Consider the following 12050-nt stretch of genomic DNA (forward strand, 5'->3'; position numbering starts at 1 on the left):
TTAGATATGGAATAGATAACAGTTGGTTCATCAAAGCATCATTAATCATCCTGTTAGAAAACGGAGACTACACTAAGGCACACTTCAGTTTGCATCTTATTCCAAAGTATGGCTGCTGAGAAATAATCGTCCTATATTTACGAATCCTTGAGGTCTAAAATAAATTTTAAACTCAAACTCCAGCAAATGGGAATAGAAGACTGTGGGTTGCACCCCCTTTCAGCTGGAGACTCCTGCACATTCCTTTTGCCCTAGATGAGTTTTGCATTTTCAATTAGGCTAACTTGGCAACATTCTGGTTGATTTTAATAAAAATAGCTGCTTTGAGGACAGGGAGTTTCGGCTGCCAAATTCAGAGGTTGCCTTCCACAATTTCTCTTACACCTCCTTCAAGTCTACTGAGACCAGTAAGCAAATCAAGTATATTGATTGCAATTTTGCACCAACCTCTCCCCCCCTCCCCCCCTGTATCGGAAGGAATAAACTTGGTTCCGTTCAGCATGTGTCTGATCAGGGTGATCTCGTTTCTTTTCAGCCATAACACAAAGACAACATCATGGCTGGATCCACGACTTGCGAAAAAGGCTAAACCTCCCGAAGAGTGCAAAGAAAATGGTAGGCTATTAAGTTTTCATTGTTGCTGCTAAAAGAAAGAGGGAGAAATGACTTTTATTTGCTTGTACTGTAGATTGTAGAAAGTATTTAAGGAATGAGGGGGGAAAGGCATTTAATTACTGCTGTAGTTGTGTGTGTTCCTCAGTTCTTAAGGTACCATGTATTTCTCTTTCTCTTCTATGTAATATCTGTTCTGAAGTTGATATCGACAATAACAAGTGTGTGTGTGTGTAAGGGGGGGGGTGTAATTTGTAACATATTTGACTCTTGGGCTGCCTTTTCTCTTATCTGGATCTGCAGAGTGTGCTTAGATCCCAAGCTTTTAAATGTGTAAAACACACAGTGCCGAAAGCTATTGTGACAGAGATGGTGTATGCATATTATGATGTGATTTGCTTTGCAAAGGGGCAGTTCTGTGCCAGTTAAGTAGTGGGCAGTTTAAATAAACCAACGTTTACTTAGCGGGAGGGAGAGGAATGAGAGGAGGGGAGGGATGTCAGATCCGTTGTTTCTTCGGTTAGAAGGATATTTTTAGCCCCTTGGAATGGTGTACAACAGTGAACAATTATTTAACTATTGTCCTCTATATGACTGTGTTAGTAAAACCATGGTGATTAGTGTATTTGTCAGGACTAACGACTGTTACCAAGTAAATAATACAGATCTGTTTATCTTCATAAGCGACCCATTTTCCCAGGTTTTCCAGTACAAGCAATGTGCATGCAAATTAGGTTGGTCAAGCCATTTTAAGTGCTAAAAATAACTGCTGAGATTTTTTTTTAAGCTATCATCTATAATTATATTTAGGGTACCAGGATCAGGAATTTCGTGTGAAGCAGTCCTTTCTTTAAAGTAGCTGGCTACAACCTTAGAATTATAGAATCAGTCAGAACCTGAAAACCCCCAGGCTGGAAAAATTCCCCAGAGGTACTAATCCATTTTCTGTTTAAATACTAAGGAGAAGAACATATCCAGATTTCCCCGGAGAACTTATCTTTTCGACTTCCATTTGTATCTGTTGTTTCTTATCCTGCCTTCGAGAGCTGTAATTAACACTTGCTTTGTGTCTTCTTTATGACAACCTGTTAGATATTTGAAACAGCACATCACTCACCCAAGCATTTATGTTCTCTGAAGGTGAATTTTCACTGTAATTTTATGTGAAGAAAGTCATCATGAGGTGGCAGATTAACATTGATGTTGTGAACTATAATGTAGAAAATGTTAATTTTTATCATTTTTTAAAAAAAACTAAAACAAAATAATGTAACTCCATCCTGATTTAAATAAAGTGAGCTCTTGCAGCTTTTCATCATAAGTTGTGTGTTCCAAACCTGCTTTTTCTTTTTCTTTTTCTTTTTCGGGTTTCTCTTTGGAATTCCCTCAAATTTCTGTGCTCCTTAAACAGCAGCTAATATATGCTTCTTAAATTTGATGAGATGCTCCAGTCTAAGGAACATCTGGTGCTCTGGAGAGTGTTGCCATAACCACCAGTCTCGTTGCTAATAAGGTGATTCAAAAAGTAAACTTGGGCCCATTTTCCCCCCAGAAAGCAATTTTCTGATAGATTTTTGAGAGAAATGTTTTTGGAGCTTCAGAACTGTTCAGCCATTTCCTGGAGAATATTTGGTGAAATGGCCACCCCAGTTTCACCTTTTCTGAATTTTGAGTGCATCTGTCGATCTGGTTTTAGCATTGTTTAATGTTATTATTCTAAAATGGTTGAAGGGAGCAAATGGGGTTGGTCTTTACTTCTTCCAGTCTTCTTCTCTTCATCCTTCTACAGTTTCATCCAACAAAACAAAATTTATCAGAAGAGAGTTTTCGGAGTGAAACTGTTGGAGAATTTCACTTCCACTCTAAGAATATTGGGGGGAAACCCACCCCAATTTCAGCCAGTTCCAACATATATCTGATCCAACAAGGTCCTTCTTAAAGTGATGACCTGTGCGACCGAGACCTGAAATCTGTGAAAATTGGTACTTAGCTATCCACAGGCATTTGCAGTTCCTGCCTATTCCTACATCATTTTCACCTCAAGAATGTAGCAAAATACATTTTAAAATGCATATTTTGAGAGAAAATTTAATCATACTTATTTAGATCTGTACTTTTGTGCAGATTTTAAGAGATTCACAAATAAATGTGGAAAGATGATGGAGCAGATTTATGGAGAAACCATGCTCCACACTGGACCCTAACATTCCTTTTCTGTGCCTTTTTTGCCCTTCTCCAAACTGGTGTCCTCTAGGTGTCCTAGTAGCCTCAGAGAGAATGGCTAATGCTTAGGGATAACGGGACCCCAAGGGTCATCTATTCCACCCCCCTGCAATGCAGAAAGCTCCACTACATCGTCTATGGCAGTTGGCCATCCAGCCTCTGCATAAAAATTTCCAATGAAGGAGTCCATTCCACTGTTGAACAGCTCTTACCACCACCAGAAAGTTCTTCCTTTAAGGGGTGCTCATCCTCTTAAGGGACGCGGGTGGCGCTGTGGGTAAAAGCCTCAGTGCCTAGGGCTTGCCGATCGAAAGGTCGGCGGTTCGAATCCCCGCGGCGGGGTGCGCTCCCGCTGTTCGGTCCCAGCGCCTGCCAACCTAGCAGTTCGAAAGCACTCTCGGGTGCAAGTAGATAAATAGGGACCGCTTACTAGCGGGAAGGTAAACGGCGTTTCCGTGTGCAGCTCTGGCTCGCCAGAGCAGCTTTGTCACGCTGGCCACGTGACCCGGAAGTGTCTCCGGACAGCGCTGGCCCCCGGCCTCTTGAGTGAGATGGGCGCACAACCCTAGAGTCTGTCAAGACTGGCCCGTACGGGCAGGGGTACCTTTACCTTTACCATCCTCTTAAGCTATTTTAACCTAAGTTTGTGCTGGGGGCGGGGAGAATAGTATATTCACAAGATAAATGAGAAAATAAGATAAGCTTGAAATAAACAGTAGAGATTTTTGTTTTTTAATTTGCTTTCTTGATAAATAATAAACTGAGTGGAAAACAATGAAAGCCAAATGATTTCATTCAAAACATGGATTTAGGGACCAAACATGCCTAAGTTATAGAATATGCCAGGTAGTTTCATTTTTTGCTATTGTTATCATTTGCTTTGTTTCCACATTATCCTGAATGAGGTGGTTGCCGCCTCCCTTCTCTGTCATTTCTCCCTTGCCACTTTGGAGATGTATAGCTCGTCTGCCCAAGCAGTTTGTACACCGGAGGAATTGAGGGTGGAGGCATAGACAAAGTGCATTTCATGGGCAGAGGTCCCCCCCCCCCCACGTCAGCTTTCTTAAATAAAAACAGTGGCTCCTTGTACATTAATCCTTCCATGCTGAACATAAGCAACTTGTCTGGGTGGCATTGCTCCCCCTTGATGACATCCTCCCCAGACTGCCTGTCACTTACAGCAGGTTGCAAGGTGGGGTACATCACTGTAGCTTCAGGAGCCCCATATTCTTCCCATGAGCACATTTCTATGTTCATTAATGTACAATGGAATTTGGTGTGACGGTATGAAGACTAAATGGCAATATACCTCAGGCCACACATAGTTTTGAATCCCTGACAAATTATTTTCCTAATCTTGAGTAGAACACAAAGTAAGTGAACCCTAATTCAATTCTGTTTTTTATCCTCCAAAACGGGTCAGCAAGCTAAGGCCCATGGGCCGGAAGCAGCCCACAGAGGTCGTTTGACCAGCCCCTGAACCGAGATACCCACTCGTGCGCTGCGCTAAACCAGCGCAATGCGACGACTCGCTTCCGTGGTGCCAAAAATCATGTCTGCACATGTGCAGACACTGAAAATCACAGGCACTCATACGCGAACACGATCCGGTCCATGGAGGGATCTCTGCGGGGCCGATCCAGCCCAGGCAAGATGAACCTTGCTGACCCCTGCTCCAAAACATGCCTTCTAAATGCCACGATGCATGAGAGGTTTAACGTAGAAGGCTTTTATGATCCTATTCTTGACGTTGTGTCCAAGCCAATCTGAATTTTTATTACTCCATCTCTTCTAGGAATATTTCACAAAAGCTCTTTGAACCTTACTCACTAGTGGAATGGGAGTGGCATGCTTCATAGTGCAATAAAAAGATGGTTTTCGCTGACAATTAAGCCAAAAAACCTGAAGGGTCATTGGTGGGCTTTGTGAATTTATACCAGACAACATTTTGTTCCTTGTATGTATCTGTATGCCTTTGTATGTGTGATCGTAAATATATTGCTATTGGGACAACAATTGACTAAAGATTGTAATGCACAGTTAGAATATACTGCATAGAGTGTTTGTTTAATACTCATTAGATAATTTTGTGATTATGAAATATACATGTGCAGCTGTCATAACTGGCACAGTAGCTATGGATTTTATCATCAGATAATGGAACGCCAACACTAAACACACAAAATTTATTGTAAGAAGAAATCACAGCCTTGGTTATTTTGTTTTCTCTTCTTTGGCCCAGGAGATGGACACTAGGTTCCCATTCGCTTGGCTTTCACTATGTTTTATGTTGCAAGGGACCAATGGGCTTCTTAATTTCTACGATGAAAAGGGAAACCAATATATATTCCTTTTGTTTAGCATTTCTACTCTTTTGCCGAGACATATAAAAACCAGGAAGTAGTGTTGTGTTATTCGTGAGGAAAAAACTGCATGATTCTGTTCTCCAGGAATCAGAGGTAGAACAGTATTGTTCATGTGTGGGCTTCTCTTTGTATTTTTCGCTTTGGAATGAGTGCCCAAATAAGTTGCTTGGCAAGACTATTGTCATTTGGCAGGCATGCAAACAAAAGTTCTATTGACAAAATTTGCCACATCCATAGTAGTTACTAAGCCCTTATATTGAGGTGCCTGGAAGGGGACACTGGCCATTTGGAATAACTCTAAATTTGTGCCCATCTGAGAGGGATCTCAAACCAGCAACTGGTCTTTGGCACCTTATATTCACTAATGGCCAGCCAATCAACCTAGTGAAGAAGCATCATGCTCTATAAAACATCTAACCTAGCCTCTCACACTGGAGAGCCAGTGTGGTGTAGTGGTTAGGAGCGGTAGACTCGTAATCTGGTGAACTGGGTTTGCGTCTCCGCTCCTCCACATGCAGCTGCTGGGTGACCTTGGGCCAGTCACACTTCTTTGAAGTCTCTCAGCCCCACTCACCTCACAGAGTGTTTGTTGTAGGGGAGGAAGGGAAAGGAGAATGTTAGCCGCTTTGAGACTCCTTTGGGTAGTGATAAAGCGGGATATCAAATCCAAACTACTACTACTACTACTACTACTACTATTCTTCTTCTTCTTCTTCTTCTTCTTCTTCTTCTTCTTCTTCTTCTTCTTCTTCTTCTCAGTCTGAGCAACCAGCTGTACTGAGTAGCAACACCAGCTCTGCCTCACGTGCATTGCATTGTACCGTATTTTTCGCCCTATAGGACGCACTTTTTCCCCTCCAAAAATGAAGGGGAAATCTGGGTGCGTCCTATGGGGCGAATGCAGGCTTCGCGGACCTCTCCGCAAACAGCAGGAGCGCTCCCGCTGCTGGCGGAGAGGTGCCTGCATGCTGAAGCCTGCGCGCGCTGAGCTCAGCGCGCCCAGGCTTCGCGGACCTCTCCGCTAGCAGCGGGAACGCTCCCGCTGCTGGCGGAGAGGTGCCTGCATGCGGAAGCCTGCGCGCGCTGAGCTCAGCGCGCCCAGGCTTCGCGGACCTCTCCGCTAGCAGCGGGAACGCTCCCGCTGCTGGCGGAGAGGTGCCTGCATGCCGAAGCCTGCGCGCGCTGAGCTCAGCGCGCCCAGGCTTCGCGGACCTCTCCGCTAGCAGCGGGAACGCTCCCGCTGCTGGCGGAGAGGTGCCTGCATGCGGAAGCCTGCGCGCGCTGAGCTCAGCGCGCCCAGGCTTCGCGGACCTCTCCGCTAGCAGCGGGAGCGCTCCCGCTGCTGGCGGAGAGGTGCCTGCATGCGGAAGCCTGCGCGCGCTGAGCTCAGCGCGCCCAGGCTTCGCGGACCTCCCCGCTAGCAGCGGGAGCGCTCCCGCTGCTGGCGGAGACGTGCCTGCATGCCGAAGCCTGCGCGCGCTGAGCTCAGCGCGCCCAGGCTTCGCGGACCTCCCCGCTAGCAGCGGGAGCGCTCCCGCTGCTGGCGGAGAGGTGCCTGCATGCCGAAGCCTGCGCGCGCTGAGCTCAGCGCGCCCAGGCTTCGCGGACCTCTCCGCTAGCAGCGGGAACGCTCCCGCTGCTGGCGGAGAGGTGCCTGCATGCGGAAGCCTGCGCGCGCTGAGCTCAGCGCGCCCAGGCTTCGCGGACCTCTCCGCTAGCAGCGGGAACGCTCCCGCTGCTGGCGGAGAGGTGCCTGCATGCCGAAGCCTGCGCGCGCTGAGCTCAGCGCGCCCAGGCTTCGCGGACCTCTCCGCTAGCAGCGGGAACGCTCCCGCTGCTGGCGGAGAGGTGCCTGCATGCCGAAGCCTGCGCGCGCTGAGCTCAGCGCGCCCAGGCTTCGCGGACCTCTCCGCTAGCAGCGGGAACGCTCCCGCTGCTGGCGGAGAGGTGCCTGCATGCCGAAGCCTGCGCGCGCTGAGCTCAGCGCGCCCAGGCTTCGCGGACCTCTCCGCTAGCAGCGGGAACGCTCCCGCTGCTGGCGGAGAGGTGCCTGCATGCCGAAGCCTGCGCGCGCTGAGCTCAGCGCGCCCAGGCTTCACGGACCTCTCCGCTAGCAGCGGGAGCCAGCACTGGGCTCCCACGGCTTGCAGAGAGCTGCCTGTTTGGGGGCTGGGGTCGGGGGAAGCTCGGGCTTCCCCAACCCCGCGCCTGGGGGGGAAATAATTTTTTTCCTTTATTTCCCCCCCAAAAAACTAGGTGCGCCTTATGGGACGGTGCGTCCTATAGGGCGAAAAATACGGTACATACTTCACCTCACCTTTCCTTTTCCTCAAACCTGCCCTGCCGTGTCTCACCATGATCCATCTCACTTTATCTTTCCAGTCTAGTGTTGGAGCTCCAGCCTGTCCATGACCACACTTCCTTCTTCTTATCAACATGGTTGTTGCCTTGTATTTTACCATCTCAGCCTCATGCCAGATAGGCTCCTACAAGCCTGCAAATTAAGAATGTTGTACTTGATTCAAATCAATATGTGGCATTTATCTCCCACCATTCCACTCCATTTCCTCTGAGTCCTATGGTTGCCATCTTTAAGCACAGCCTGAAACCCCTTTTGTATGGACAAACGTAGTGAACAAGGAAAAGCTTCATCTACTCCGTTCATCTCTTTCACTCACACTTTTTTCAGCATAAAAGGTCAATAGAAGCAGGGTGGCTTCCTAAACTCCCGTAGATGTTCAGTAGATGCACACAAACACAATAATTCCCACCATTTTCCCTTCACGGATAACTCTGTCATCAACAGGGCAGCATTTTATAGGACATACCCCATACAAAATTTCACAGATTTAACATGGAGTAATCTAAATGTGTAAATGAAGGGTTGAAACTGAGACCCGGGGTTTTTCTCCTATGCTGACTGGAAGAGCCTTAAGACATGCTACTGGATCATGATGGATTTTAAAGGCTCTTTCAGTCATTTAAGGAGAAAAGCCTCTGGTCTCTGTTTCAATCTTCATTTACACGTTTGGATAAGTTTTTGACACTTAATGATCCAGCTCTTTCCTAGAGATTCTCTGTTTTAGGACAACTGCTTTGAGGTCCTTGACAGACTGTCCAGAAAAACGGAATTTCCCCCCGATGTATTTTTATCTGCTTTTATTATCAGATTTATGTGTATTCCACCTTTTTCTTATACATAAGCCAGTCTGGCCTTGATTAGATATCACGTATTTGACATTTGTAGCGGTACAACACATTAGCACTTTGAGTGTAGTTGATGTAAGCGCAGAAAGATTTTTCCTGGTATTTCCCCCCTGTATCAACTGATGGCCTGGAGAGAATAAATGAAGTGCCAGCCCAGGCTAAGTATCTTGCTTTGTCGTTCAATCAACCTGAGCACTAGAATAAATATCAAGGAGAGAAGGCAGGGAGTCCTGCTTCTAGTTTGCCCTAGCAAGTGAATCTCAGGAGTATAAGGAAGCTGCAGTAAAATATTTCAATGCATATAACTGCCACACACAAACACAAAACCCTAGTCAAATCAAGGGGAAAGAAACAGCTCAGGCCTTTAGTGGCATTCTGCTTGTTCCTCATCTTCATAAGAGTTATTCTGAAGGTTCTACTTACTACAACCTGAAAATAATCAACAGCAAAAAATATTACTCTGCAATGCCAATATATAAAAATCTGAGCCAAAGAAGCTTACTGACCTCAATGAAACATTTTTTAAAATATATTTTTATTAGGTTTTCAGAAAAATACAATGAAATACAGTAGGACCCAACTATACCCACAGTGGAAATTAAATACAGTTTAGGCAGGGGATTTTCTCAGCAGAAATGTAGCACACCTTTTTTCTAGTTCTTTTCCATTACAAACACTTAAGGCCTGTTTTAAAAATCATCTCAGGCCGGATCCTATAGATTGTTATCAAACACCTGATGCGAACAGTCAAAATGATAGCTGCCTCCTTGCTGTTGTCAGAAACCACATGTTTTCAGACATACCTCTCCTTCATGAATTTAAGCATTTACCTCGGAGGCACACGGACAAAGAGAAAGTCTTCTTTCCATAATGTGCAAAGCAGTTCTGAAGTATTAGCCTTCTCAGTGCACCTCAAGTAAACTAGGACACAACTGACACCTTTTTAAACCAGTATTTACAAACACACACACTTTAGCAACCCTTCTTGAACAGTTTACATGTTGGTATTTGTTGATGTATAAGAGCTCCATTTCAAATCCAAATGCAACACCTATTGGCTTCTTCCACTGTAAGAGAACTGCCTTTTAAAATGTTGTTTTAGATGTTTTGGCCGGTAATTCTTAAGAAACTTACAAACCTTTGTGGTAGAACAAAAAAGCAGAACTTTGCCTTGACAGGGCACCCAAACCAAAGATGCTAATCTCTTTAAATACAACTCAGTGACCCATGAGCCAGTACATGATTTCTTCTGGCTAATTGGGAATGTACGGTATTCACAAACTCACGTTTGTTTTGTGATGTGAAAGGCTCACATTTTTGTCAAATTCAGGCAGGAGCTTAGTGAACTGTGGGACTCGGCATCTGGGAGTTTCTGAATATTTTATCTGAAGTAATGAGGAAGATCATGTGATGCGGAATCAAAGCAACTGCTGGAGAGAAAGCCAGCTGGGTGCTGCAGTTGTCTATCAAATAGGTACTGGATTTTGTCTCTGTGGAAAAATTAGAGAGCATAATGAACAGAATTAGAAAACCTGTGGAGTAGCCTCCGTGGATACCCATTAGTAAAAAAGAAAAGAAGAATTGATTTTATTAGAGTAAAATTTGTGGAAGTTCATTATTTCTTTATTCTAAAGCTGGGTGGGGAATCTGTTGGACTCTCAACTGAATTCTGTGTGAGTGGCAAGGACGATTGATCAGGAATCCATCAGATTGCATAAATCCCTCTGGGCAGACCATCTCCATGCCTTCCCATACTCTCCAACATTTCTTTGATGAAAATAGGGACATCCTAAGGAAAAGCAGGATATTTCAGGATCAAATCAGAACCGGGGCGACTTCTCTAAATCAGAGATGTCCCTAAAAAATAGGGGCACTTGGAGGGTCTGCCTTCCAGAGTGGAGTAGCTGTATTCAACCCAGACCCCACCACATCAACAGTTACCAATCTTCTCTGGGGCGAAGACCAGGTTGAGGGTATGTCTGGCCACATGAGTCGGGGTGAAGGGGTTCCCCATTCCAATTTTTGGCCTTCCATCAACTGCCTCTTGCCTTGCACACTACCAGTATCATTATTTCAGAAACATAGTCATGAGACTGTCCTAACCACAGAGGGAAACTGGGAAAGTGCCCTGGGGTGCCAAGATGTCAGGGGAGCCTGACTCAGCTACATAAATGTTTTGCAGGAAGAACAACTGCCTACACTTGCAGGAAACACGCAGAGTGATGAAAGACTTAAGACCCAATAAGGATAAGGGGAAATTGGTGCTGAAGCACCTGCACTTTGGGGGGAAATAGATAGAATGCTTGCTGAGTCCATTCCAGTTTCTGTAGGCCACACCAGTGATTTGACACACAGAAACAAATCTAGTCCACTCTCTACCAAAACTTTGTATGGTGGAAGGACTTTCTTCTACTCACCTCTAAGTATGGTTGTATATCTTCAGAAAAAGGACTTAAGTCTCAGAACCTTTTGAACTACATTTTCATCTCTTCCCCCAAAGAGAGCTTATTCTAGCTCAAAACATGCTTGAATTCCAGATTTAGCAATACATTCCATTCTGCACCTATTCCGTTTTAATCTCCTAAGGAAAGTATGCACCCTCTTCTGAAAATAAAGCCGATTAAAAGTCCTCGGCAATGAAATTTATGTGATCTCATTAGAATTCCTGTAGGTGGCAACAGAAAAGTCTATATCTAATATATCAGGCATTTCGTCTGAGAAGTTTAGACTTCATTCCACTTTCTCTACATATATCCAAGCAAATATGAATATCCCTTCCTCTTGATGTATTTATAAGCAGCTGGGGTTTCTTCCCTGTCTGACAACTTACCAGAACTGCCATATGGCAACGCCATTTAAATGCTCCAGAAAGATGGTCCAAATGGCAATAACTACCATTCCATTCTTTGTTAACATAATTAAATGATGCAGGTTTCCAGTTTCTGTCACTCTGAATCTGTACACAGCAGGAAAAGACATAATCAAGCTCCCGCAACGGTACCAGGATTCATTCCCCCTTCCATCCTTTGTTCCACCACAAGGATAACAACGGCATTTTGTCTCTCCAACTTCACAACTAGAAAAATATCACTTGTGATGCTAATACATTTGTTCTCTTAAAAATAGAAACAGGTACAAATATTATTTCACCGTTGATGTATGCTTGCCATTATCTTTATTTGTTTAAGTTTTTAGATATGTTGTAAGCCGCCCAGAGTGGCTTACAATATGTTGTTGTTGTTTCCAACCAAAGAGTTATCAGGAATTTGTGTGGGTTTTTTTTACTAACTGGTTTTACCGGCAAACTTCAGTATTTTCTAAATAACATAGGTCACTACCAGCCTGACCTCTGGTTAGTCATGACATTGTGGCTTCTCAGGAGGTAGATGGAAGGAGGAGGCGGCAGCAAGGCTGGTGTGGTGTAAAGACACCAGCAGAGCCAGTCTGGCATCCCTGCTGGCGCACGTGCCCTGTGCTGAATTCTCACTTTCCCCTCTACCTCTCAGTAAGCAGCACCAGCACAACTAACCACCCCACCTGCTTTTGCAGTTGCCGTTCACTGTGTTTTTATCATGGGTAATGCTTTCATGGAACAGCAACTATGTCATTAGAGTAGATTTCACTTTTTGAAAGATTATGCTA

General features: G+C 44.9%; 1 protein-coding gene across 22 annotated transcripts in view; it reads left to right on the forward strand.

The window, feature by feature from the left end:
• Window positions 1–12050, forward strand: part of MAGI2 (membrane associated guanylate kinase, WW and PDZ domain containing 2) — a 598802-nt gene that overhangs the window by 384356 nt on the left and 202396 nt on the right. For all 22 annotated transcript variants that reach the window (XR_014502057.1, XR_014502058.1, XM_083399289.1 and 19 more), the window contains one exon: window positions 536–615. Coding sequence is in view for 20 of the 22 variants with exons in the window: in XM_083399289.1 (XP_083255415.1) it covers window positions 536–615 (80 nt within the window). In the remaining 2 variants the exon portion in view is untranslated. The remainder of the gene's footprint in view (window positions 1–535; window positions 616–12050) is intronic.

Source organism: Podarcis tiliguerta (genome assembly GCF_965153285.1).
Source record: "Podarcis tiliguerta genome assembly, chromosome: 10".
Taxonomy (NCBI): domain Eukaryota; kingdom Metazoa; phylum Chordata; class Lepidosauria; order Squamata; family Lacertidae; genus Podarcis; species Podarcis tiliguerta.